This window comes from Anabrus simplex, chromosome 2, assembly GCF_040414725.1.
Source record: "Anabrus simplex isolate iqAnaSimp1 chromosome 2, ASM4041472v1, whole genome shotgun sequence".
NCBI lineage: Eukaryota > Metazoa > Arthropoda > Insecta > Orthoptera > Tettigoniidae > Anabrus > Anabrus simplex.
In genome coordinates, this window is record NC_090266.1 from 806,104,960 (window position 1) to 806,132,760 (window position 27,801).

General features: G+C 37.9%; 1 protein-coding gene across 1 annotated transcript in view; it reads left to right on the forward strand.

Moving 5' to 3' along the window:
• LOC136863694 (dynein assembly factor with WD repeat domains 1) overlaps window positions 1-27,801 on the forward strand; it is a 277,042-nt gene that overhangs the window by 44,523 nt on the left and 204,718 nt on the right. The window contains exon 3 of the mRNA XM_068226039.1: window positions 14,306-14,428. Coding sequence (XP_068082140.1) covers window positions 14,306-14,428 — 123 coding nt within the window. The remainder of the gene's footprint in view (window positions 1-14,305; window positions 14,429-27,801) is intronic.

Sequence of the window (27,801 nt, forward strand, 5' to 3'; positions counted from 1 at the left end):
TAATATTTTCTTTACATCCCATTAACTACTTTTACGGTTTTCAAAGAAATAAATATAATATACAGCACATTAGATCTTACCTAAGTACAATTAGACTCTAGTAATGGATTTTTTGCCGTTTTCATTACATTATGTTTATCTACTTGTAAATAAAAGTTCTGACTTTAGTGATAATGTTCATACAATAATTCCTGTGGTAATCAAAGATAAACATTATAATTAGCATAAAAGTCAAGATCAGTATGGCTTGGGTTATTTACAAGAAAATTATATGTTGAACACATCTTAAACAGTGGAGAATTCTTAAAAAATTACTTCCTAGAAATGGTGTTACAAAATGATTTCTAAATTGTAGGTTATATTTCTTAATGTTAAACTGTAATTATTTAAGTAGTTTAGGACTATCAATCCTATTATTAGATAGTGTATATTAAAAGGTTTGTTGTGATATTTCCCTCCTGTTGGTTGATACATAGGCCTACTCAAATTCTTTCATTTAAAAAAAAAAAAAAAGAAAAAAAAAAGCCAAACCATCTCCATACAGGCCATGGAGGCCTTAGGAGGGGTGGAAGGTAAAGGCTTCCATGATCTCTAACCTTGGCACTTGTTGGGGCAGAGTGGTTAGTTCTATGCCTGGCCACCTTTGCTGGTACTATTTGTGTAGGCTGAGTGAACCTCAGGGCCATATGCACCTCCGAAAATGGAAATCTTGTTTAAATTCTTTCATAAAGTCTGCATAATGTACAAGGCCACATGTTGAAAACTTTGAAATATTTTTGTTGGAAAGACACCTTAAGAATGTTTTCTGAACTTTTCAACTTGATTCTGATATGATTTGTAATAGGGAGTCCATACAACAGATGCATATTCCAATTCTGATCTAATGAAGAAAATTCACAGCCTGTTTCCAGTCATTTGACCGGGTCAGGAATGGAATGAATGAAGCCGCCATCTAGCAGTGAGGATAGGAATTGTGCCGCCTGCCGAAGCCTGTCGCATTCCTCTGGGGCAATGATTAATGAATGACAAATGGAATGAAATGATATTGGAGTGTGTTGCTGGAATGAATGATGACAGGGAAAACCAGAGTACCTGGAGAAAAACCTGTCCCGCCTCTGCTTTGTCCAGCACAAATCTCACATGGATTAACCGGGATTTGAATCGCGGAACCCAGCGGTGAGAGGCCGGCACGCTGCCGCCTGAGCCATGGAGGCTCTTCCAATTCTGATCTAATAAGACAGTTAAATAATAATGATAATGCTTTAATGTTGTGAAAATCATTTCTCCGTCTGATTAAGAAACCTAGGTTTTTTGTATGGTTCATTAACTGTAAACGTAATATGCAATTTGAAAGACATATCATGGGTATTTGTACACCAATATCACTTACAATTATTACTTGTTTTAAGTGTTTTTCTTCAAGTTTATATGTCCATTTAAGCATGGATTTGTTATTTGATATTCTGTGGAAACAACACTATTTGATTTTTAAATCTAATAAGTCTTGTTCGCTCCATATAGACAGCATATCTAGATCAAGTTGTATGTTTACAATATCCTCACTTGAGGTGATTTCCTTGAACAGTATTACATCATCTGCATAGAGAAGACAATTTGAATGACTAGTTACACCTGGAAGATCACTAATGTAAAAAAAAAAAAAAAAAAAAAAAAAAAAAAAAAAGAAGAGTGTACCAAGATATGAACCCTGAGGCACACTAGAATTTGCATTGTGAAGGTATGAGTTGCACTGATAATATGATAATTGTTTCCTGTCAGAGAGATTTGCAGCAATTAACATTAATATACCAAAGGAGAAGCCATAATCTGAGAGCTTCCTTAAAAATATACTGTGATCTAGTTTATCAAATGCCTTTGAAAAATCAACAGTTGCTTGTTATGCAAAACTTCAAAAGCATACAGAGTAAAAGCAATAAAATTACTGACAGTGGATCTCCCAGGTACGAAACCATGCTGGTTTTCATCAATAAAACTTTTGACATGACTGAATATATGCAAGTATAATATTTCTTCTAACATTTCAGTATATGTGCGCACAGTCGAAATGAGTCTATAATGTTCAGAATTAATAGGGTCTCCGCTTTGAAAACGTGACATACTCTAGCTGTATTCCAAATATTTGTGAAAGTTTGTTTTTTCACTATAAGATTGTACAAATTAAATAGATGTTTCCATTCACGCTGCCTCTTTAGCGGAATCATGAAAATATTGAATGAATAATAACAGACATTTTAAATTCAAATTATTGTTACCATCATGTTATTGCATTCATGGCACAATCTGAAGATTAGCCAGTACCGATGCAGACTTCTTGGAATGCCTGCATAATTGCTGAGACTACGTCTCGGTTCGCTCCAAGATCTCAGACTTCAAAACGGTTCATGGTGTGGGTTACTGTAGTCACGTCCATGGAATAGGAACGGGCATCTCGGACATATTCTGTGTCATGGTCCTCCTTGTGCTCAGGCAGATATGACTATACAATCTACCAGTGGTCCCTAACCTGTTAGAGGAGTGATCCTCACTGGGATTATGTGTAAGTAGGGTAGCAACCTGCTTCACAGAGTTTACCAAGCTCAGAACATTTTAAGCAAGCCTCTGACCTATGGGAGTAACGGAGCCCCACTTCAATTTGACAGGAGAGGGATTCCTTGGAAACAACTTGGCTAACAAAATAGAATTTGATATGGAGCTATCAATATTAATTTGGCTTATGGAAGAAAGAAAGTAGAACTGGTGGAGTCGGCAAAGAGGATGTGTCTGGATGTGTTTGGAGGAAGAGATAGTAGATTATCAAGTATTTTTGATGTGTGTTATAAAGGGAAGGGCAGAGTGTGAGGTAGGACTGTTCATCTGGAATACTATTGCTTGCAACATAGCATCTGTTAGAACCATAAATGAGCGAGTGATGTGGGTAGATTTAGCAGTTGGAGGAATTAGGACGAGAATTGTCTCATTGTATTTGCCATGTGAGGGTTCAGATGAGGATGAAATTGACAAGTTTTATGAAGTTTTGAGTGACTTCGTAGTCAGGGTCAACAGCAAGGTCAGGATAGTGCTAATGGGTGATTTCAATGCAAGAGTTGGAAATAGAACTGGAGGATACGATAGGGTGATTGTTAAAAGTGGAGAAGATATGGAAGCGAATAGGAATGGGAAGCATTTACTGGTCTTTTGTGCTAGTATGAGAGTGGCAATTACGAATACATTCTTCAAGCATAAGGCTATTCACCGCTACATATGGGAGGGTAAGGGCCCCAGATCCATAATAGAATATATCATAGCCAACTTTGAATTCAGGAAATCTGTTAGGAATGTGCAGGTTTTATGGGGATTTTTCAATGATATGGATCACTATCAGATCTGTAGAGAATTAAGTATCTTTAGACCTAGGATAGAGAAAGTGAAATCTGTTTGCAGATGAATAAGGATAGAATATCTTCAAGATGAGAAAATTGGACAGAATTACATTGATGTGGTTAGTGAAATGTTCCAAACAATAGATGGTAAGCAGGTTCAGGATATACAGAGATACAGGGATACTGTAGTAGAAACGGCACAGGAGCAACTGTGTATAAAGAAAGGAAAAAGCAAACATCTTGATGGAATGATGAAGTGAGAGCAGCTTGTAAATGTAAAAAAAAAGAGAAAAAAAAAAAAAGAAGCATATCAAAAATGGCCCCAAACAATGACTGATGCAGACAGGGCATTGTATGTACTGTAGATGAAGGAAAGGAAGTGAAACAAATAGTTGTTTAATCCAAGAAGACATGGGAAGATTTTGGTAATTACCTGTAAAGACAAGGTCAAGCAGCAGGGAAAGTTTTTGTGGACAGTAATAAAGAATCTTAGAAAGGGAGGGGAAAAAGGAAATGAATAGTGTTTTGGATGAATCAGGTGCACTCATAATAGATCCCAGGGAATCACTCGACAGGTTAAAGTATATTTTGAAACTCTTCTCAATGAAATAGGAAATCCTTCTGTTGAAGTCACGAACAACTGATTTCATGGGGAGGAGGACAATGATGTTGGTGAAATTATGCTTTAAGAAGTGGAAATGATGGTAAATAATCTCCATCATCATAAATTAGCAGGAATAGATGGAATTAGGCCTGAAATGGTGTAATATAGTGGGAGGCAGGGATGAAATGGCTTCATAGAGTAATAAAATTAGCATGGAATGTTACAAAGGTACCTTCTGACTGGACAAAAGCAGTAATTGCTCCTATCTGTAAGCAAGGGAACAGGAAGGATTGCAACAGCTATCAAGGTTTCATTGATCAGTATACCAGGCAAGTTATTCACTGGCATCTTGGATGGGAGGGGGCGATCAGTGGTTGAGAGCAAGTTGGATGAAAACCAGTGTGGTTTTAGATTACAGAGGGGCTGTCAGGATCAGATTTTACTTATGAACTAGGTAAATGAAAACTGCTACAAGAGGAATAGACAATTATGTTTATGTTTCTTAAATCTAGAGAAGGTATATGACATAGTACTGAGGGAAAATAATATGTTTGTCATACTGGGAGACTGTTGGATTAAGGGTAGATTATTAAAATCAATCATAGGCATTTATGTTGACAATTGTTCTGCGGTGAGAATTGACAGTAGAATGAGTTCTTGATTGAAGGTAACTAAAGGGAGTTAGGCAAGGTTGTAATCTTTCACCTTTGTTGTTCATAGTTTACGGCTACTGAAAGCTGTTAAGTGGCAGGGAGGGATTCAGTTAGGTGAAAATGTCGCAAGCAGTTGGCCTATGCTAACGACTTGGTCTTAATGACAGATTGTGCCAAAAGTCTGCAGTCTAATATCTTGGAACTTGAAAACAGGTGAAATGAGTATGATATGATAATTAGCCATTCCAAGATTAAATTTATGTCAGTAGGTATGAAATCCAAGAGAACTGAATGTCATGTTGGGAATACAAAGGTGGAACATGTAGTTTATTTAAGTATTTAATATATGTGTTCTCCCAGGATGATAGTATAGTAAGTAAGATAGAATCAAGGCAAAGTTAATGCAGTGAGTTCCCAGTTGCGATCAAGTATTCTGTAAGGAGGAAGTCAGGTCCTCGACATAACTATCTTTACATTGGTCTGTTTTCAGACCAGCTTTGCTTTACAGGAATGAAAGTTTGGTGGACTCAGGATATCTTATTCATAAGTTAAAAGTAGCAGACGTTAAAGTAGAGAGAATGATTGCTGATACAAACATGTGGGAACAATGGCAGGAGGGTACTCAGAATGAGGAGATAAAGACTAAGTTAGGAATTAAATTTATGGTCAGGGCTGTATGCATAAACTGGCTTTGATGGTGGGGTCATGTGAGGCGAATGGAGGAAGATAGGTTACCTGGGAGAATAATGGACGCCGTTATGTAGGGTAAGAGAAGAAGAGGGGGACCAACAGTAGCGGTGATTGGGGATTAGAAGTAGGGGGGAGCAAAAAAATATACAGACAACAGAAAGTAGCTGGGTTGAGGATTATAGCTGCCGGGCAGGGGGGTTATACACTTCAAAACTGAACAAAAAAGGGTACTAAATGGTAAGTTTTGATGCTCTTCGAGCAAAATTCGACAGAAAGGTAAAAGTTGATAGTTTACTAACTTAAGTGCGGCAATAATAGTTTTTTTTAGATTTTGATTCAGTACTATACCTTCACCAAATAAACAATTTTACACATGTATTACAATTAAATAGAAGTACGGCATGATTATAAAATTAAAAATTCATTTAGTATTTGACTACACTCTAAGAAACTAACAGACAGTATTAAGGATACTGTTAGACTGACGAATACACGTGGCAAGCAGGTTCATCATACCTCAGTGTCCACGACCTTGGCAAAAATATACCCCTATTACCCTTCCTCATAGCATTTGTGAAGTCTCCACTACTTGCTGTGGCGCTATACAAATCAGTTAGCCACAACGAACAACATTTTGTGCGTATTTTCGATAATAATTTTGTTAATAATTAAAAATTTGCACAAATTGTTTTTTAATAATTCCTAGTTTCTGCTGGCTGAAATAGAATAAAATTATAATGTTTTCTCTACAAAGTGGGGGAGGGGAACTGCCCCCCCTCCCCCCCTTAGTTGCTGCTACTGGGGACCAAGACAATGATGGTTAAACTCAAGTTTTTAATGATTTATAGATAAGAAGTATAGAACAAAATGAGGCCACACAACTAATTACAAATAGAGGATTGTGGCAGTGGTTAGTAAATTCACAGAGGCTTGCAGACAGAATGCTCAAAGGCACAAGCATCCATAGTGAAGATGTATGTACGTTTAATTCAAAATGTTATTTAAGTATTGTTTGTGAAAACCGATTATAAGGCTGTATATTCATGGCAACCCTTATGCAAAGGCAGCTATTGTTTTTATATTCTCTCTCTATTTCTCTCTCTTAATAGAATAATTCTTGTTCATATTAGGTACAAAGTTAAAAAACTGTTGAATGACTGTACTGTTAATTTGGTGAGTGATCTGATATGTATATATAACTTATATGATATATACTGTATATAAAATAAACATTATTATCTCTCTTTTACTTGTATTGAAAAAGGATGTGCATAATGTATAAAATGCCTAATAAATTGAAGTGTATGATAATTGACAGCTCTGTAAACATGGTTCTGTAAACAGGGATAGAGTAAACAGGTCTTTCATCTTATGTACTGGAGATACATAACGTATGGTACTAGTTTTATGCTCACAATACTGTGGATCCACTAGGGCATGATACATAGAACCATAATTTAGTTTGTAGATTGCAATCTAAATTATCTGAAATATTCTCTTGCATTAAGAGAAATGAGTTACGAAGGACAATATGGTGTACTGAAAGAACAACAGTACAGGTAGACACACAATTATTCTAACCTAGAACGCAAAATTTTTGGAGGCAGCTTTTTTCACAAGTTCACATTTTTACAATTACTGAACTGATTTTGTGTTGATTGATTGATTGATTGATTGATTGATTGATTGATTGATTGATTGATTGATTGATTGATTTATTCATTAATTAAGATCTAACTGCAATATCTTCACAGTGCTTCTGATGCAGACTCAGTAGGGAGAACACCACTGTGCGGACACTGGATGATGATGACTCATTAAGTCATTCCACTTGTATCTCATCCCTTCTCTCCCCTCCGCTTCTTCTCCAGTTCGCCCTGAGTAGGGTTGGCTTTGGCTTAACAGTTGCTAGTTTTGGGTAGCCTTGCAGCTCTACATTCGGGAGGCGGAGGGACTGGTCCCCGCTGTTGGCTGTCCTGAGAATGGTTTTCCTTGGTTTTCATTTTTTCTGCATTAAAGTGAATGCCAGGACGTTCCTTTATAGGCCACAGCTGCACCTACCTCACCTCATCCACAAACCACATCACCGCCATAAATCTCCTTGACCTTTTTTTTTTTTTTTGCTAGTTGTTTTACGTCGCACCGACACAGATAGGTCTTACGACGATGATGGGACAGGAAAGGGCTAGGAGTGGGAAGGAAGCGGCCGTGGCCTTAATTAAGGTACAGCCCCAGCATTTGCCTGGTGTGAAAATGGGAAACCACGGAAAACCATTTTCAGGGCTGCCGACAGTGGGGTTCGAACCTACTATCTCCCGAATACTGGATACTGGCCGCATTTAAGCGACTGCAGCTATCGAGGTCGGTCTCCTTGGCCTAAGAGACGGCATAACCATCTAGGGAGCCTACCGAACCCTGTCTGTCTACAATATGGAAACTTCCACCTCTGCTCTTACTGCTGAATATCTGACTTGTGCTCTGGTTTTGTTAACTGATTGTGTTATTCATATTCTGACAAACACTTTGACAGCATCTCTTTTTTCTGTAGTTCATGTTATCTAGTGAGTTTGTCTTTGATAAGGTTGGGAATGAAATGTAGTAAGTTCCAGTAGTGATAGCAATAACAGTTGTAGAAGTAAATTGATTGAAAATCAGTACAAAATACTTCGTGAGTGGCAGCAGAAGAAAAGTGAAAACTATTGAATAAAATTGTGAGGTTAACAAACTATCTTCAAGTTCTGCACCTAATAAATCTTATGTTGGACATGTGGACAACAATGACATTAATGAGGATAAAAGTGCTTTATAGTTAAAACCATTAACACATGAAAATCCTGAAACTACTGACATTGTGTAGCCCAAGTTTGAATTTAAATCTGACCATACTTTCTGGAATATCAGTGAAGAATTATGAGAGTATGTGGCTCAGCCTGGTGTACCAAAAAACAGTAAAATTCATTATATGTTATATAAGTGCTTATATCCCCCAAACCATACAGGAATTTATCAGATAATGTATTTTGTCATCAACTTAAAAACAGGGAAATAACAGATAGAAACTGGATGGTATATTCTCCGGTTAAAGGATATGCATTTTTGTGTACCATGCATGCTGTTTATTGGGCAAACTAAAGCAACTGCATTTAGAACAGGCCTTAACAGTTGCAAAAATGTCTTGCAAATAGTTCAAGACCATGAACATTCTCCTTTTCTTAAGTCAAATCTGGGAACTTTAAATATAAGAGGTGATACAAAAGGCCATGGTAGTTCAAATTTGTTGAATAGTTAGAAAAGGAAGTAGATTATTGGAGAAACATTCTTAAGCAGATTCTTGCTGCAGTAAAATATCTGACTGTAAAAGGACTAGCTTTACATGGCTTTCACGAACACTTAGGATTGCTTGACCAGGCCAACCTTCTAGGTTTAATGGAGTTTTCAGCTGACTTTTACCCCTTCCTGGCTGATCATCAGAAACAGTATGGTGATGGATGGTTGATCTGGAAATGCTTTGTACATATCGAAATCCCAAGAAATTCATGACAAAATAATAGAGGAAGTTAACAAACCAAAGTATTGTGGTTAACTCTAGTCCTGATTTGTCACATATTGACCAACTTTTTTTTTTTTTTTTTTTTTTTTTTGCTAGTTGCTTTACGTTGCACCGACACAGATAGGTCTTACGGCGACTATGGGACAGGAAAGGGCTAGGAGTGGGAAGGAAACGGCCATGGCCTTATTTGAGGTACAGCCCCAGCATTTGCCTGGTGTGATATTGACCAACTAAAGTTCGTGTTATTGCATGTAACAAGTGATGGTACATACATACATACATACATACATACATCATAATTATAGACCATTATACCTTTCAGCGTTCAATCTGCAAGCCTCTGTGAATTTACTAAATGTCGCCACAATCCTCTATTTGCAACTAGTGCTGTGGCCTCATTTAGTTGTATACCTTTTACCTTTAAATCGTTAGAAACTGAGTCTAACCATCATTGTCTTGGTCTCCCTCTACTTCTCTTACCCTCCATAACATGGTCCATTATTCTCCTAGGTAACCTGTCTTCCTCCATTCGCCTCACATGACTCCCACACCGAGGCCGGTTTATGCGTACAGCTTCATCCATCGAGTTCATTCCTAAATTAGCCTTTATCTCCTCATTCTGAATACCCTCCTGCCATTGTTCCCACCTGTTTGTACCAGCAATCATTCCTGCTGCTTTCATGTCTGTTACTTCTAACTTATGAATAAGATATCCTGAGTCCATCCAGCTTTTGCTCCCATAAAGCAAAGTTGGTCTGAAAACAGATCGATGTAAAGATAGTTTCGTCTGGGAGCTGACTTACTTCTTACAGAATACTGTTGATCGCAACTGCGAGCTCACTGCATTAGCTTTTCTGCACCTTGATTCAATCTCACTTGCTATATTACCATCCTGGGAGAACACACATCCTAAATATTTAAATAATCTACATGTTCCAGCTTTGTTTCACCAATCTGACATTTATTTCTCTTGGATTTCTTACCTACTGACATCAATTTAGACTTCAAAAGGCTAATTTTCATACCATACTCATCGCACCTATTTTCAAGTTCCAAGATATTAGACTGCAGGCTTTCGGCACAATCTGCCATTAAGACCAAGTTGTCAGCATAGGCCAGGCTGCTTACTACATTTCCACCTAACTGAATCCCTCCCTGCCACTTTATACCTTTCAGTAGAGTATCCATGTATACTACGAACAACAAAGGTGAAAGCTTACAGCCTTGTCTAACCCCTGTAAGTACCCTGAACCAAGAACTCATTCTACCATCAATTCTGACTGCTGCTCAATTGTCAACATAAATGCCTTTTGATTGATTTTAATAATCTACCCTTAATCCTATAGTCCTCTAGTATGACGAACATCTTTTCCCTCGATACCCTGTCATATGCTTTCTCTATATTTACGAAACATAGACATAACTGTCAATTCCTCTTGTAGCATTTTTCAGTTACCTGGTGCATACTGAAAATCTGATCCTGACAGCCCCTCTGTGGTCTGGAACCACACTGATTTTCATCCAACTTCCTCTAAACCACTGATCGCACCCTCCCTTCCAAGTTGCCAATAAATACTTTGCCTGGTATACTAATCAATGAGATACCTCAATAGTTGTTGCAATCCTTCGTATTCCCTTGCTTGTAGATAGGTGCAGTTACTGTTCTTGTCCAATATGAAGGTACCTTACCAACACTCCATGTTAATTTTATTACTCTTGAAGCCATTTTATCCCTGTCTTTCCACTATACTTCACCATTTCAGGTCTCATTTCATCTATTCCTGCTGCTTTATGACAATGGAGTTTATTTAACACCTTTTCCACTTCCTCAGGCATAATTTCACCAACATAATTTTCCTCCTCCTCATGAGCTCGGTTGTTCGTGACACCACCAGGAATATTTCCTTTTACGTTGAGAAGATTTTCAAAATGTTCCCTCCACCTGTCCAGTGATTCCCTGGGATCTATTATGAGTTCACCTGAATTATCGAAAACACTGTTCATTTCCTTTTTTCCCTCCCTTCCGAGGATTCTTTATTACTGTCCAGAAAGGTTTACCTCCTGCTTGACCTAGCCTTTCCAGGTTATTACCAAAATCTTCCCACAGCATTTTGGATTCAGCAACTATTTGTTTCGCTCTGTTTCTTTCATCTACATACAATTCCCTGTCTGCATCAGCCCTTGTTTGGAGCCTTTTCTGATAAGCCTTCTTTTTATGTTTACAAGCTGCTCTCATTTCACTGTTCCACCAAGATGTTCGCTTTTCCCGTCTTTACACACAGTTGTTCCTAGGCATTCTCTTGCTCTTTCTACTACAGCAGCCCTGCATGCCACCCATTTGCTTTTTCACTAATCATATCTATGTACTTCTGTCTAATTTCCTCGTCCTGGACATTTTCTACCCTTATTCGTTTGCAGACAGACTTCACTTTCTATATCCAGGGCCTAGAGATACTTAGTTCACTACAGATCAGATAGTGGTCTGTATCATCGAAAAATCCTGGAAAACCCAAACATTCTTAACAGATTTTCTGAATTCGAAGTCAGTTACGATATAATCTATTATTGATCTGGTACCCATACTAGCACAGAAGTCCAACAAATGCTTCCCATTCCTATTAGCTTCCATATCATCCCCACATTTACCAACCACCCTTTCGTATCCTTCAGTTCTCTTTCAAACTCTCGCATTGAAATCGCCCATTAACACTATCGTATCCTTACTGTTGACCCTGATTACGATGTCACTCAATGCTTCATAAAACTTGTCAACTTCATCCTCATCTGCACCCTCACATGCTGAATACACTGAGACAATTCTCATCCTAATTCCTCCAGCTGCCAAATCTACCCACAACATTCGCTCATTTACGTGCTTAACAGAAACTATGCTGCATGCAATAGTATTCCCTTTTCAACGCCCATCAAGTACACTTTATAATCTCCTACCTTTTCCTTATTATCTCCCCTTACCCAAATAGCATTTACTCCTAGCACATCCAGATGCATCCTCTTCGCTGACTCAGCCAGTTCTACTTTCTTTCTTCCATAAGCCCCATTAATATTCATAGCTCCCCATCCAATTCGTTCGCCAAGTTGTTTCCAAGGAGTCCCTCGCCTGTCAAATGGGAGTGGGACTCTGTTACTCCCATAGGTCCGAGGCTTGCTTAAAATGTTTTGAGCTCGGTAAATTTGTAAAGCAGGATGCTACCCCACTTACACATAGTCCAAGTGAGGATCTCTCTTCTAACGGGTTAGGGACCACGGTGGATTGTATAGTCCTAGCCGCCTGAGCACAAGCAGGGCCATGACTCAGAATATCTCCGAGATGTCCACTCCCATTCCGTAGCAACTGGTATCCCGACTCTCAGGACCACTTACTAGGCCACTCAGCCGTTACCCATGGTTCACAAACTTTTGTAAAGAAACCTGGCAAGCCATACTGGAAACTTTGAAACTGGTTGAGAATGATGGTCATGAAAAGTGTTCTTGTTGAAATGAAGCGTCTGCTGTGACATCAAATCTTGAGACACTTGAAATGCCAATTTTGTCTGTATTTTAGGAAAGATTAAAGAAAATCAGTGTCAAACTTCAGTACGAAACTATTATTCGAAGTAAAGTAAAAGAGTATTTCCATTCTTTGGCTGACTTTAGTATAGACATGATTTTGATAATTTTAAAACTTTAGCAAAAGGAAAGTCAGATCTAATCGAGTACACATATGAGAGTCAAAGGAAAAGAGGTAGGACCTCAGCCCCTGTTAAATGCAAAAACAATGATGCTCTCTTCTCAGGATCTGACAATTTTAGGATTACCACCTTCTATGTCATTACAGACTCTCAGTGGCGAGCTTAAGAGGCATGCAGAAAAGTACAACAATCTACAGATACCTTTGGAGTTTTGATAGAGATGAAATAATTTTTATCTTTGAAGATTTCTAGGAAAGTTACTGAACTGTGAAAAGCCTATGGTATTCCAGTGATATCAAACAATCAGTGATTGATTGTTGTTTGCATCTAAAACCATTCCTGGAACAGAAAACTTTTATGATAGTGAAAAAGAAAAGACTGCTATTAGCCATATTGAATTAAGTAAGTTTATGAGAAGAGAAGACATAATGGATGTGTACCCAAATGTAAAAATCACCTTAAGGATGGTTCTATCAGCTACAAATTGCATGGGAAAATGTTCATTCCCTACAATCTGACAGATAAAAATCTATTTAAGGTTACTGTAGTAATAAATTTATGTTTTATAGTATTTTAAAAGGCTCACCTTTATTAGAAAATTCCTTTAAAACATCTCAAACAGCATAAAAATAATAAACTGAAAACATCAGGTTGTTTTAAAATTCACTTATATCTTTCATTTGTTTAACTTTCATGTGACTTCCTTCTCTCTGCTGTTGTTCCATTTTAAAAGACTTATTTTAGTACTCTTATCTTCTTTCAAAATCAGCCATGTGAGCAGACACATTGTCAGCCACGGCACTACTTACCACAGAAGCAGAAGTCATGAAGAAGGTTAATTTTGAAGTTGTTATTGATGATTTTTGCTACAAAAATGGTGGAATAAGCCATTGATGTAATAAGTGAAATACTGTATACATTTAAACACCAAACTGTATTTTTATTTTTCTCTCAAATCAAGTGAGTAATTGTGTTTGTAGGTAAACTAATTTATACTCATATAGTATACTTGTTATACCATTGTGCTCTTTTATAATGAATACTTGAGCAATCATTATTAAACAAACAAAGAAATAATAATTTAATCAATTTTACTTGGCTAGACTACCATCATTCTTTTTTTCTTCTTTAAGCAATTAAGTAAACATCATTTGGGTTAAAATGATGGGTGTGGGTTGATTAAGCTATATTTTTGATGACTGGAAATAGAGGATATTTCTGGAATATTGTTATTAAAATAATCTAACCAAGAAACCTCTAAACAAATAATTTTTTATCTTGTTTGTATAGTTGTTCTGTATGCCTCTCAAAATATAATTAATTGGGTAGGAGGGCATGTTAGTGCTGTAGTTTAGCCACTAAGCTACCTACCTGAGTGTTCTAGGTTCGATTCCTTGTGATTTTCGGGAAAAATGCCAATAGAACCAGTGTGTAGCAACAAGAACCCTCTTGCCAAAATTTTGCTTGGCCATCTCCACACACAAAAGAGAAGGTGGTGTTCAAAACATTAATTAACCAACTATTCAGTAAATTTAATTTACTTTCTGGAATAAACCTGGTATCTTCAATAATCTGAATTTCAAAATAATTCTAATATTCTGTGTACATGAATGAGAGAGAGAGAGAGAGAGAGAGAGAGAGAGAGAGAGAGATAGAAAGATATGGAGTTATGAGATTATGTAATTTTATATAATTGTCTGGAGAAGGATGAGTTTTCTTTTTGCTGATTCATTTTACAGGTGTATCACAGGAAGCTATGATCGAAGTTGTAAATTATGGGACGTCAACACAGGATCAGAACTCCACAGTTATGAGGGTCATACTAACGTTGTTTATGCCCTTGCATTTAACAATCCATTCTGGTAAGTGAGATAAGATTTTAACTATTTGTTTTACTGTCCTTGTTGCAATAGGTACACAAGGGAAATTCCCTGCATGTAATGCTGTACTTTTTGTTTCCATACCTGAAGTCATGTCATTTGGGAAAAGTAATCTTTAGAGGGATACTATAAACATTGAATGAAAAGTGGTTATACCTAGATATCACAAACACTGAAACCACAGAAATCAAACGTGAATTGCTTTGGGGTTTCAAATCCATTATTGGAAGGCCAAGTATACCCTAGTAACATGTAAACTTAAACTGGCCAAGGGGTAGAATATAATTGAATTCTGACAAATCTTTTAGACTGTTTCTCCTTACAGTGTCTTTGTTTAATAACATGCTGCGAATGGAGCAAGAATATGATATTTACTGTTGAAATGAGCAAACATCCAAAGGCTAAGAACTATCAGTATTACAATAGATGAATTTTAGTGTAGCACTTTTTCAAGCATGAATAGTGTACTGTAAAACTGTTATATAACAATATTTATTCAGTAACAAATAACAGCTTCTCCAATGAAGAGGATTCCCATGATATCACACAATCCCTGTCACTACAGATCTTTTATTTTTAGGGCTGTTACCCATGTGGCAGATTCTCTAACAATTATTTAGCTAATTCTTCTTAAATGAATTCAAAAAAGTTGGAAAGTCTCTAATTCATCTTCCTATAAAATAATATTTTCCCTCAATTTGCAGACTTTTTAAATTTCAGCTTTATTTCCATATTATGATTCTTCCTACCTTTAAAACCTTCATTCAAGCTTGTTTATCTACCAATGCCATTCCATGCCAGCTCTCCACTGACAATTTGAAACATACTGCTTAGTCAAGCAGCTTGTCTCCTTACTCTCAAGTCCTCCCAGCCCAATGTTTGCAACATTTTTGTAACACTACTCTTCCTTTGGAAATCAGCTAGAACAAATACTGCTGCTTTCCTTGGGATCTTTTCCTGTTCTCAACTCAAGTAATCCTGGTAAGGGTCCTATACACTGGAACCATACTCTAAGTGGGGTCTTACCAATGACTTATACTCCCCTCTCTTTCACATCTTACTGCAACCCCTAAATATCCTCAAAGCCAAGAAGAGATCTGTAACTTTTATTTACAACCTTATTAATGTGGTTACCCTAATGAAGGTCATTTCTTATGTTAACACCAAGGTACTTACAGTGATCCCTATGAGGTATTCTGGTAAGTGAGATAAGATTTTAACTATTTGTTGTACTGTCCTTGATGCAATAGATACACAAGGGAAATTCCCTGCATGTAATGCTGTACTTTTTGTTTCCATATCTGAAGTCGTGTCATTTGGGAAAAGTGATCTTTAGAGGGATACTATAAACATTGAATGAAAAGTGGTTATACCTAGATATCACAAACACTGAAACCACAGAAATCAAACGTGAATACAGTAATTAAAACTCAGAGGATGTTTCCACTTGATGAAACTTACAACCAGACTTTTTACCCCATTTATCATCATTTATTTCTGCTGTCCATCTCATAACATGGTTAGTTCTTTTTGCAGTTGCTTGCAGTAAATTATCTATTACTCTATACAGTATAACATCATCTTCAAAAGGCCTTATTTGAGATTTCAGTTCTTTACTCATTTCATTTACATATATAAGGAAACGGAAAGTTCCAATAATATTGCCCTTGCAGAACCCCCCTCGTAATCATTATAATATCAGAAAATGCTTCAGCTACTCTAATTCTCTGAGTTCTGTTTTCTAGAAATTTAGCTACCCATTCAGTTAACCTTTTGTCTAGTCTAATAGCTCTCATTTTTGTCAGTTGTCTTCCATGATCTACTGTATTAAAAGCCTTGCCTAGGTCAATGGCAATATAGTGTTTATGTTCTCCTGAATCTAAATTATCTGTTAGATCTTGCTGGAATCCTACAAGTTGAGCCTCACTGGAATAAGCTTTCATAAATCCAAACAGCCTTCTATCAAACCAGTTAGTAATTTTCCAATGTGTCTAATATACTTTAAAAAAATGCTTTCCCAGAGCTTACATGCAGCACATGTCAAGATGACTGGCCTGTAATTATCTGCTTTATATTTATCACCCTTCCCCTTGTACACTGGGGCTACTATAGTAACTCTCCAATCATTTGGTACAGCTCCTTCATGCAAACAGTAATCAGATAGGTACTAGAGATGTGGTAATATATCACAGTCCATTGCCTTTAGTATATACTCAGAAATCTCATCGATTCCAAGTATGAAGTATACTGCATGCATTGTATCCTTAGCTGTAGAGGTGGTGTTTCATAATTGAAAAGAGGCTGACAACTGGTGTTCTTTGTCATTGAAGGAAGGAGATTGAATCTTTCACAGAATATCTCAAACACCTCATGAATTGTTTCCCTTGCTCCGATCAGCAGGCCTATTACAGTGAAATTCTGAAGTCCATATTCTCGCCGGTAGAAGGTGATAGTCGGTTGGTATGTTCTCTTCTTTTTGTCATCTGCCTTGCTTGGTTGGTTAGCATCTAATTCAAAACAAACAGTTGGTTCTCTTAAGTCTTTCGACTTTGTCTGTGAAGGCTACGATATCAGTCTTGCACGCACTTCAGTTTTCCGGCAAGCTGTGAACTTTTTCATGCAGAGTATAGACATTTTCTCTTAATCCTTAAGGGATGATGTACCATATTATGTGGTGTCAAGATAGACCCAAGGTTTCACCATGGGACCAATATCCCAGTACCGGGCGAGTTGGCCGTGCGCGTTGAGGCGCGCGGCTGTGAGCTTGCATCCGGGAGATAGTAGGTTCGAATCCCACTATCGGCAGCCCTGAAAATGGTTTTCCGTGGTTTCCCATTTTCACACCAGGCAAATGCTGGGGCTGTACCTTAATTAAGGCCACGGCCGCTTCCTTCCAACTCCTAGGCCTTTCCTATCCCATCGTCGCCATAAGACCTATCTGTGTCGGCGCGACGTAAAGCCCCTAGCAATATCCCAGCACTGTGAGAGGCTTTAAATCTACGTAATATAAGAGAAAATCCACATTCCCTGTCTACCACCTCGTATGAAAGTTCATTAGGAATATCATCTGTTGCTATATTGTAAATCATAGGTGACCGTAGTGAACCTTGCAAGACTCCTGTTCTTAATTTTATCTTTTTCATTTTTGAGCGATGAGCTTCAACTTTGAAAAGACAGAATTAGCTTGATGAGCTTTGAAGGAGTGTTTGAACATTCTGGTACTTTTCTCAGGTGCTTTTGATCGATATTATCAAATGTTTTTTCGATGTAGAGGAGGACTATAAAGACATCAATTCTTTTCCTCTTTTTGTCTTGGTCAAAACTGTCCATAACAATGAGGAATTGGTGAATGTGTTGGAAGAGACCATGAGCCCTGTCTGATATTCATTGTATGTGATGAATACTCTCAGTCTACAGTCTAGTACTCTCTCAATTATCCTCTGTCAAACGGAGAATATTGTAGTGGTCCTCCAGTTCGATGCAACTTCCTCATTTTATGACTTAAATATCAACATTGTCTTCACTTTCTGAAAGCACGGAACATCCTGCAATTTTTTTAACATCCTCATCACAGCAGCGATGACTTCCTCCTTAGAGCTGTTGAGCTTGTTAGTCTCATCCTGAGCTGTTCATTCTGATTTTTTCAATGAGCTATCATTATTGTTTTGCAAGCAGACATTGGTAATAGAGTAGAGGTCGGGAAAATGGTTTTCAGTGTTGCCAATGGGAATTTAGGATCGTTTTTCATTGTTCCCACAAACTCTTCAAACTGTTTTCCTTCCCTGATTATAGTATTGAAACTGTGTTGGCTGATATATGTATCGATCTTGTCTCTTTGCTCTATATCTTTTAGATTGTCTTTCATGGTTTGATCAATTTTCCATATGTTCTCTGGATGTTGAAGATATTTTTCTCAGTACGTAGAACTTTCTTGCAGAATGTTTAGGTCCGGGGAAGGCACCCAGTGCTTTCGCTAGATATTCAGATTAATCATTTACTAGGCTAGCGAAGGAGAAATTGTTGGAATTATTGTGGAATTGCTTTTGCCAGCTTTTTATGTTGAATGTGTTTAAATGAATATCATGGGATATTGTTGATATTGTTTTGTCAAGAGACAGGCATTAGCCTTTGGATGTCGAGATGAGCTCTACGAATATGAATACATACAGCTCTGGCTCCAAGAAAGTGTCTTCTGCAGTACATTCATTGCATCTTATTAGTTTGTTTGTTCTGAGTGTGGTTCTCCTTATCAATTGGCATAGTAAGTAAATAGGAATTCACCTACCGACCAACCTAAACTACTGGACATAAATAAATGAAATTTTGGGGATACATTTATATTAGAGTATAGGTGGTCACTAAGGGAAGATTTTTGGATACCATATTCCTTTGCTAAGAGGGTGAAAAGGGGGAGTGAATTGTTTAAATGAGCATATCTGTGTCTCAAAAACTTAAAAGTTTACAGATTAGAAATTGGTATTTAGAATCTCCTTTAAAAATAAAGAAACAAATATTTTGTTTTTGTTTTTGGATAATCTCCTTAAGGGGGGTGAAAAAATGTGGAAAAGTGGTTGAATAACTTTTATGAGGGTACTTATATCTCAAAAACTGAAGATGTTACAGATATGAAAATTGGTATTTGGAATCTCCTTTAAAAATAAAGAAACTCATATTTTTTTTGTTTTTGGAAAATCCAATTAATGGGGGTGAATAGGAGCGGCAAAGTGGTGAATTTTTAAAAAGACTATATGTACGTATATCTCAGAAACATAAATTGTTACATACGCAAAAATTGGTATTTTTACTCTTTTAAAAATAAAGAAACGAGTAATTTTTTCAGAAAAACCACTTAAGAGGGGTGGGGTGGGGGTGGGGGTAAAAAGGACTGAAAAGGGAGTTGAATCCTTTTTATTAGGATAGTGATATCTCAAAAAACTAAAGATGTTGCAGATGTGAAAATTTGTATTTGATGTAACCCCCCCTTTTAAACAGAAGGAAGCACATAATACAAGATACATATAAAACACATAATTATTTGATAATGCAAAATAACAAACGTTACAGATCGACATCAGCCGATGATCAAACAGGAAAACATTTTACCTTTTACAAACACGTGGCTTCGCAGGATAACCAACATGCCAACTAGAGAAAGGAAGTATGGGAAGCAGGCCGGGAAACCCTAGAGGACGAGACCTTATGCGACGTTGTAGGGAAAGAAACGTGAGAACATTAACCCTTTGTCTAATTTGTTTAACATATAGAATTGAATCAAGGTATGAAGTGCACAAGGTTAGATAACATTATTAATTAAAAAAATCAAATCGAACCACGAGGTTCCTATCAATGTTTCTCTCAGGAAAGTGAATATTTACACAAAGTTACAATGACATTTAAATAAGTGAGTATAATTTCGATGTTGAAATTTACAATGAAAATTTAAAGGGAACAATGACCTAATTACAAACATCATATAAGGCAAGTTGAAAAATGTTACAAGAGAAGGGAACAACAGAAATTAAATTTAGCGCAGAGGCCTATAGAGAAGCAGTCCTCTCCTAATACACATCAGTGAGGGATGCAAAGCTCAACAGGTGTGCACTAAATTGATACGGAATTACTGGAGGCAACTCGGAAAAAAAATTAAAGTTTACATATTCACAAAAGATTAATAAAATGAATTGCCTCCAAAATAAAGGGTATGCCTAGTTGACGAACTACGGCATTACAAATCAAAAGCGGTGAAAACCAGGGTCTAAGGCAAACTCCGAACGAATGAATTTACATTTTAAGTTAACACTTGAGAACAGAAAACATGCTTACCCCGGGATGGCTGGAGCCGGTGAGCGGACCACCTTACAAGGTGCGTCCGATCGTTACGACGTACGAAAACCAAAGACGCTGAACAGAGCCTTGCTCTTGCTAAGGAGCCAAAAAGCCGGAAATTGGGAAATACTCAAACAGCCAATCAGGGAAGCTACCTATGTTTCGATCCAAATTTTGACCAATACCAATTAGTGTTATTTTCACCAATAGAATTATAGCACCAAATATGGTAATGTGGGAAATTCATTCTAGAGATTTCGATTGCGAAACTCAGCGATTTCGTGATCAAAGCCTCCACGTGGCACTACAGGGTGATACAAAAAATGGGTTACAAAAAAACATATTACTGGAGATCTCCAATATCAATGTCAATGATTAAGTAAATAATTGTCACTTCAGTGAGTCCTGAAAATACTTTAAAATACAACTTCATCAAAAATAAAACACACAAATGTTTACATAATTTTTACAACAACAAGAATTTAGTCGAATTCTTCAAAAAATGTTAGTTCCTTAGTTTCTTTTGTCAAGTCAAAAATGATTCCGCCAACTATCAACTCACCACCGGTGACATCCTCCACCGCCAAAACTCGAGCTCAGCTCAATAAAAAAAATTTTTTTTAAATTTTTACATTAACTGGTGATTTTAATTGGAAGTCTGAATTTTGTGAACACACACTGATACCAACGCATATCAACCACATCTTGATGCAACTTTTACAAGTATCTTGTAAGCAGAATTTCCTTAGCTCGACCACAGGTATTGCTCTCCATAGGATCGCTGACATCGCGCGCCTGCCAACATGGTTTCCCTTTTCAGTCCAACCAGGGTCTCCAATGACGCTTCATATAGTTCACTCGCATAGCGAACTCACAGTGAACGTGTAGTAAGGCATGGCGCAGTACTGGATAACTGCCACCACCAGGAATTCTGCGACAATGCACTCCCAGGTTCAATGCAAACAGGTCAGGAGTTTATAATGCCCCTTCCAACAGGCACGACAGGTTCCCCGTCTGGACCAGGTCATAGTGATCACTGGAACAGAGATCAACCACAGCAGAAAAGGAAGAAATATGGGAAAAGGCATAACCTCGGCTATGCAGAAGAGAAACGTAGACTTAAGGGTGGTTTTTTTATTTTTTATATTAACAACTATTACTATAATAATAGGAACTGAATATTCGTGCGAGGAAGATACCCTCGCCCCAAATCTTTGGGAATTCCAAACCCTCCCAGGGCAAGCATGTATTAAAAATTTATCAAATATAAGAGACCAAATAAAATTAGGAAGGTTTATCAGAGTTTACCTTAATACCAGAAATTTTTACAAGGGATCCCTAGTTATGACAATGAATGAAAACCTTAACCTAAAGAACACACTAAAATCTACCTAATATGATCTCAAATGACCATATTTATCTATATAAATAAAATTGTACGGTCTCCGCTGTCTGTAATTTCTTTTGTTTTGCCAATTTTTCAGATATTTATCCGTTTTAGGTCAACTCAAGACCGAATCGGTGGTTTTTACGTTTCGTGTCTGTTTGTTTGTCTGTTTGTCTGTTTGTCTGTCTGTTTGTCTGTTTGTCTGTTCCAACATCACGTCGAAACGGCTGGATAGATTTCAACCAAACTTCATATTTAGAGTATACTCATCCCGGGGAAGGTTTCGATATGCATTTCATTTTAAAATCTTTGAATAGACGGGGGGTTTATAGGAAAACCAGAATGGTTTTTCCACCATCACGTCGAAACGGCTGGATAGATCTCAACCAAACTTCATATTTAGAGTATACTCACCCGGGGAAGGTTTTGATATGCATATCATTTTAAAATCTTTGAATATACGAGGGGTTTATAGGAAAACCAGAATGGTTTTCCCACCATCACGTCGAAACGGCTAGATAGATCTCAACCAAACTTCATATTTAGAGTATACTCATCCCGGGGAAGGTTTCGATATGCATATCATTTTAAAATCTTTGAACAGACGGGGGGTTTATTGGAAAACCAGAATGGTTTTCCTTCATTTTCTCTTATACTATTGATTTTCTGTAAACTTCGTTTACCGTACGGGAAACGTCTCTTCATTATAAACAACTTTCGTTATGTTCATAATTTACCTTACTCTTCACATGACGGAGAAATTTACAATTTTCCGCTGGTATCATGCTCTGCATTGAGTGACAGACAGACCGACAACGAACCTACAGGTTACCATGGCAAAGTTTCTGACTGCATGCCAGCAGGGAAGTAACGTATTGCCATTTTTCTCATCATGCTTTTAAATTCGTGGTTGTTCCTTGGGTAGAAGACAAGAGAGGCGTCAATCGGCCTACCTGCGGGATATTGGCGGAATATCGTTGGTTGTTATAACCGCCCTCGAATAGATTAAGTAATAACACCATTAGTCATCTTCTTATTTGCTTACCTAGGAATCACTGGACCTAAATTTCTCCTCTGTTACCGCTTTATTATATCCATAACTCACACTAGCATAATTTATTGAGGGGCATTTGATTTTCCAATACATTCACTTTCCATTTACATATTTGTTGTTATCCGGCTGTCCTCAGTTATAATTCATTTTCTATTACTTTCAACTTTCTTAACTGTATTATTTTCTTCCTTAATTACGCCGTATGTACGCGAGTGCTACAAACTACTGGATGTATTTCCACCAACACTCATATTTAGAATACGCCTGTCCTTGACAGGTTTTAGGGCAAATATTGTTTCTAAATCCCTGAACTGACTGGGGGTTTATACGAAACAGAAACAGGATTTTGCACTTCCACAACATATACACAACCAACGTTATTTTAAATCTACCTGCCTTGGTAGAAATTAATTTCTAAACCTTTTTTCTCATGTGCATCATTTCGATACGAGGATTAATAAGGGAGATATCATTAACAGACCGTTTTTCTGTACAAGTCTCATCGGACTTAACTCACGAGCGGGTGCGTGTAAAGCGTATTCCTTACAACTTGAAAACTACTGAAGACATTCGAACCAAAATTTATATTTAGCATCCACCTGTCCAAAGGTAGGTTTTAAACGTAAATATCATTTCATGTTCCGGAATGGACTGGCGGTTTACAGGGAACCGAAATGGTGATTTTACTCTTCCACAATATATACAGAACAAGACCACCCTGACTGGAAATCGACCAAACGTGATGGAATTCCACCTCTAAACCTTTCTTTCATGTGCATTTTTTCGTCAGGAGGATTAATAAGGGAGATACCATGAATGGTCAGTTTTGCAGGTTAAGTCCAGCGGACATAGCCACAAAGGTGTTTTACATGGAGCAGATTCCTTATTTATATAAATCAAATCGTAACGACTGTGTGCCACTACACTGACTATTTTGGCGAAATTTTCGTACAGCTTTCCGTTTAAGGGGTAATAATGACCATCTCCATAATTTTTGGTTTAGTTTCCTGAAAGTCCTAATTTTTACCCGCCTCGCCCAAAATCCAGATTGCGGCATAATCTGCCAGAAGAAAAAGAAGATAATTGAAATTTGACAAAATTATACGTTTTAGCCTGTAACGAACAGAAAACATCCTAGATCATTAAATTTTTCACTTTTTATCCCCAAAGAATATCGAAATATGCAGGCAATTTCAATGATGGTGTAGACCTTCGGAAATTCCTATCACATAACGGATTGCACAATCTCCGTTCAATTTGGAATGATTTACAACCTTGGTCTTATGACTTTTTGCCGTATCTGTATCCCTTTTACGTTTGATTTTTCTCTGTCAATCGATGTTAAGTCAATTTGGAATTTTCACATGCATAATTCATACTTTCGATTACTTATATGAAATACAGAATCATCAAACTCTTCACGAAAATTGGCCCACCGAGTAGCCATATGGGAGCCAAATGCTGTGTATGTAGCTGTCACATAATTATCCGAAAAGTAATGTAATGTGAGATAATCTTACAAAACCTTTACCCTGTTCCACGTTTCTAACTCAATCTGGCCCAAGAATAGATGACATATCATAGGACCAGCCATTTAGGCAACTAAATCCGGCGTGTCTTATGGTATAATCCTTTGTCGATATGACGTACGTTTAGTAGCAGTTAATCTGTAAATGAAGGCCTTCAATATTGCAAACACGCATATACTTTCGTATGTCGATCTATATGTATTCACTGATGTCGACTTTTAGCGATCGAGAAAGGGTGGGTCTGCTATTGTAATCAGTACTCCCCACACCGACTTTGACTGGCAGTAGGAAAGGGTTCCTTCTCCAACTCCTGTGTAGCTGTCATTAGTAAGGAAGGCCTACAATTGTAATGAATAGTTCCCTTCTCGATTTGACTTGCAGAAGGCAAGTGAGCATGCAGTTTTGTTTAAAACTCCCCTACCCGATTGTGATTGGCAGTAGGCAAGTGTGCCCGCCATTATAAAGAAATGTCCTCATCTAAAATGTGACTGGCATTTGGCATAGTGGCCTGCTATTTTGATGGAAACTCACCAACTTGGTGTGACTGGCAGTAAGCTGGCTGGCAGTAGGAAAATGGGCCTGGCATTATAATGATAACTGCACAACTCAATTTCGAGTGATAGTATTGTAATTTCCTGCCATTATAATAGAAACCCCTCAACTGTAATCTGTCTGGAAGTAGGAAAGGGGGGCTGCCATTTTAACGAAAACTCCCCAAATCGATTCTGTCCGCGTAGTAGGCAATGGGGCCTGCAATTATAATGTAAACTTCCCAACTCGATTGTGAATGCCAGTAGGCAAGTGAGCCTGCCGTTATATCACAAATCCGTAACGAACACTTTACATTGGAAACAACGTACGGGGACCTCCCCATGCTCTTTCTCGGATAACGCTAAGAGACATGCAATTTTAAAACAATCTTATTTACTGCATGTACACTATTTACTTCGATATTCGAATACAATGTAGAATACCGTAGCGAAGCACGGGTACATTCGCTAGTTACAACTAAAATCTTAAATAACCTCTAGACTTGCCGAAGTATCCGACCAGATATACACCCCAAAATTTGCTTACAACTAACTTTCCTTAAGTTACTAATAGATACTAGAGCATCATCTCATAACTAGGGGATCTTGACTTGCGACAAATGGACTCGACTGATCCTTTTCTTTTCAGGATCGCTGACTAGCAATGACACAGGTGTTAAAAATTTCAATATCGTGCAGGGACCTCGAAATCTGGAGGCCAATTTACTAATAACATGGTCCACAGCACTACTCACAGTATGAGTCTTTACATAAACTTGGTCACCCACAGACAGATTGTGTGGTCTTCGCCCGTGATTGTAGTTACGTTGAACTTCAGCGTAATATACTTTCAAATTCTTACGCGCACGGTGCCAAGCAGCACGAATCGTTTATGGATTTGTGACATCAGGTAGAAGATCGTTAATAGACCACAGATTAGAGAGTGGAGAATTGGGGGTGAACGCTAGCATCAATGAAGCAGGAGTCTGCTTGTGACTTTCATGAACGGCAGTGTTAAAAGCAAATGATAACCAATTAAGTGATGAATCCCACTTAGAATGGTCAGAAGAATGATAGGCAATAAGAGCAGATCTTAGATTTCGATTGACTCTCTCAGCATAATTAGGCCTGGGATAATAAGGGGTGGTAGTCGCATGAGAAATAGATAGGTCAAAACAGAAATTACGGAATTGCACAGATGTAAACGCTCTAGCATTGTCACTCACCAGAAATTGACAGGGTCCAAATGAAGCAAAGATCTGTTTCAAGCAAGAAATAGTAGTATTAGCATTAGCCATGCGAGTAGGAAACAGCCACGTAAAACGCGAGAACGCATCAACACACACAAGTATGAAACGATGGCCGGTCCGTGATCGCGGGAACGGTCCAATATAGTCAATAAATAGTCTCTCCATTGGGCGAGAAGCTTGCTCAGATGACAACAGATCAAGGCGGGTATTGGGGGCGGATTTACTAATGTTACAGGTTTTACAAGATTTAACCATGGTGCGGATTTCACCATCCATAGATTTCCAAATGAAGTGTTTACGGATTTTCTCTCTAGTCTTGAATACACCGAGGTGTCCACCAACAGGGGATTCATGAAAATATTTTAAAAGAGCAGGAACTAAATTAGCTGGAACAACAATTTTGGGGTGTCTGCGACCACGAGCAGGACAACACACAACACCATTCTTAATGACATAGGGTTTGACATGCTCACCGGACTTAATTCTGTCAATAATAACTTTCAATTCAGGGTCGTCTTCCTGATGTTTAGAAATATCTTTGAAAAGGAAAGGGGAATTGGTCAACACTGCATTAACAAAGGCCGAAACTTGTTTAGGAGAGGGATCTGCAGGCTCTGATTGAGGATCAGAACTGCCCGGGTAGAACATCCTACTAAGACTGTCAGCAACAACATTTTGAGTTCCACGAATGTGACGAGCTTCAAATTGAAAAGCTGAGATGCGTACTGCCCAACGCGCAAGGCAACCAGTCCTCCTTGGCCTGGCCAGTACCCAACTCAGCGCCTGATTATCAGTTTCAAGATCAAATGGGAGGCGTTTGAGGTACATTCTGAACCTTTCCAAGGAGAAGACAACAGCTAAGGCTTCTAATTCATAGATCGAATAATTGCGTTCAGCAGGATTGAGACTACGGGAAGCATAAGAAATTGGACGGCGTCCATCTTCAAATTCCTGAAGGAGCACACCAGAGATACCAGTAGATGAGGCATCAGTCTGGAGAATGAAACGTTTAGAAAAATCTGGCATCGCCAGCACAGGAGCGTTACATAAAGCAGATTTTAAATCATAGAAAGCTTCAAGTTGAGCATCACCCCATTCAAATTTAGCATCCTTCCTCCTTAAGGCATTCAATTGAGCTGTTCTTTCAGCAGAATTAGGGATGAATTTACGGAAGAAATTGACCATGCCAACAAACCTAGCTACAGCTTTAACATCTTTAGGGGTTGGGAAATTTTGAATCACTGCAGTACGAGATTGATCAACCGAGACACCTTTTTCAGACACAATATGTCCTAAGAAGGACAGGTTCCAGTCAGTGGCAAAAGCCGTGAGATGCTTAGATTCCTCAGCAAGAGGTATCTGATAATACGCCTGATTCAAATCAAAGGTGGTTAAAATTTTGGCATTAGCAAACCAAGAGAAGCAAGAGTGTAAGTCAGGAAGAGGAACAGATTGAAGCACAACTTGCTTATTCAACATTCTATAATCCACCACAGGCCGAAAATCACCCTGTGGTTTAGGGACAAGAAATATGGGAGAAGAGTACGCAGATTTAGAAGGACGTATTACACCATCAGCAAGCATTTGGTCGATGATAGCCTTAAGGGCCATCTTGGGAGGCGACAATCGATATGGAGGAGAACGAACAGGTACATTATCAGTAACTTCAATTTTATATTCCAAAACATTGGTCACCCCTAACTTGTCGGTGAACACATCAGGAAATTTATCACAAAGATTCCTAAGTTGGTTGGCCTAGTCATCAGGCAAATGATTAAA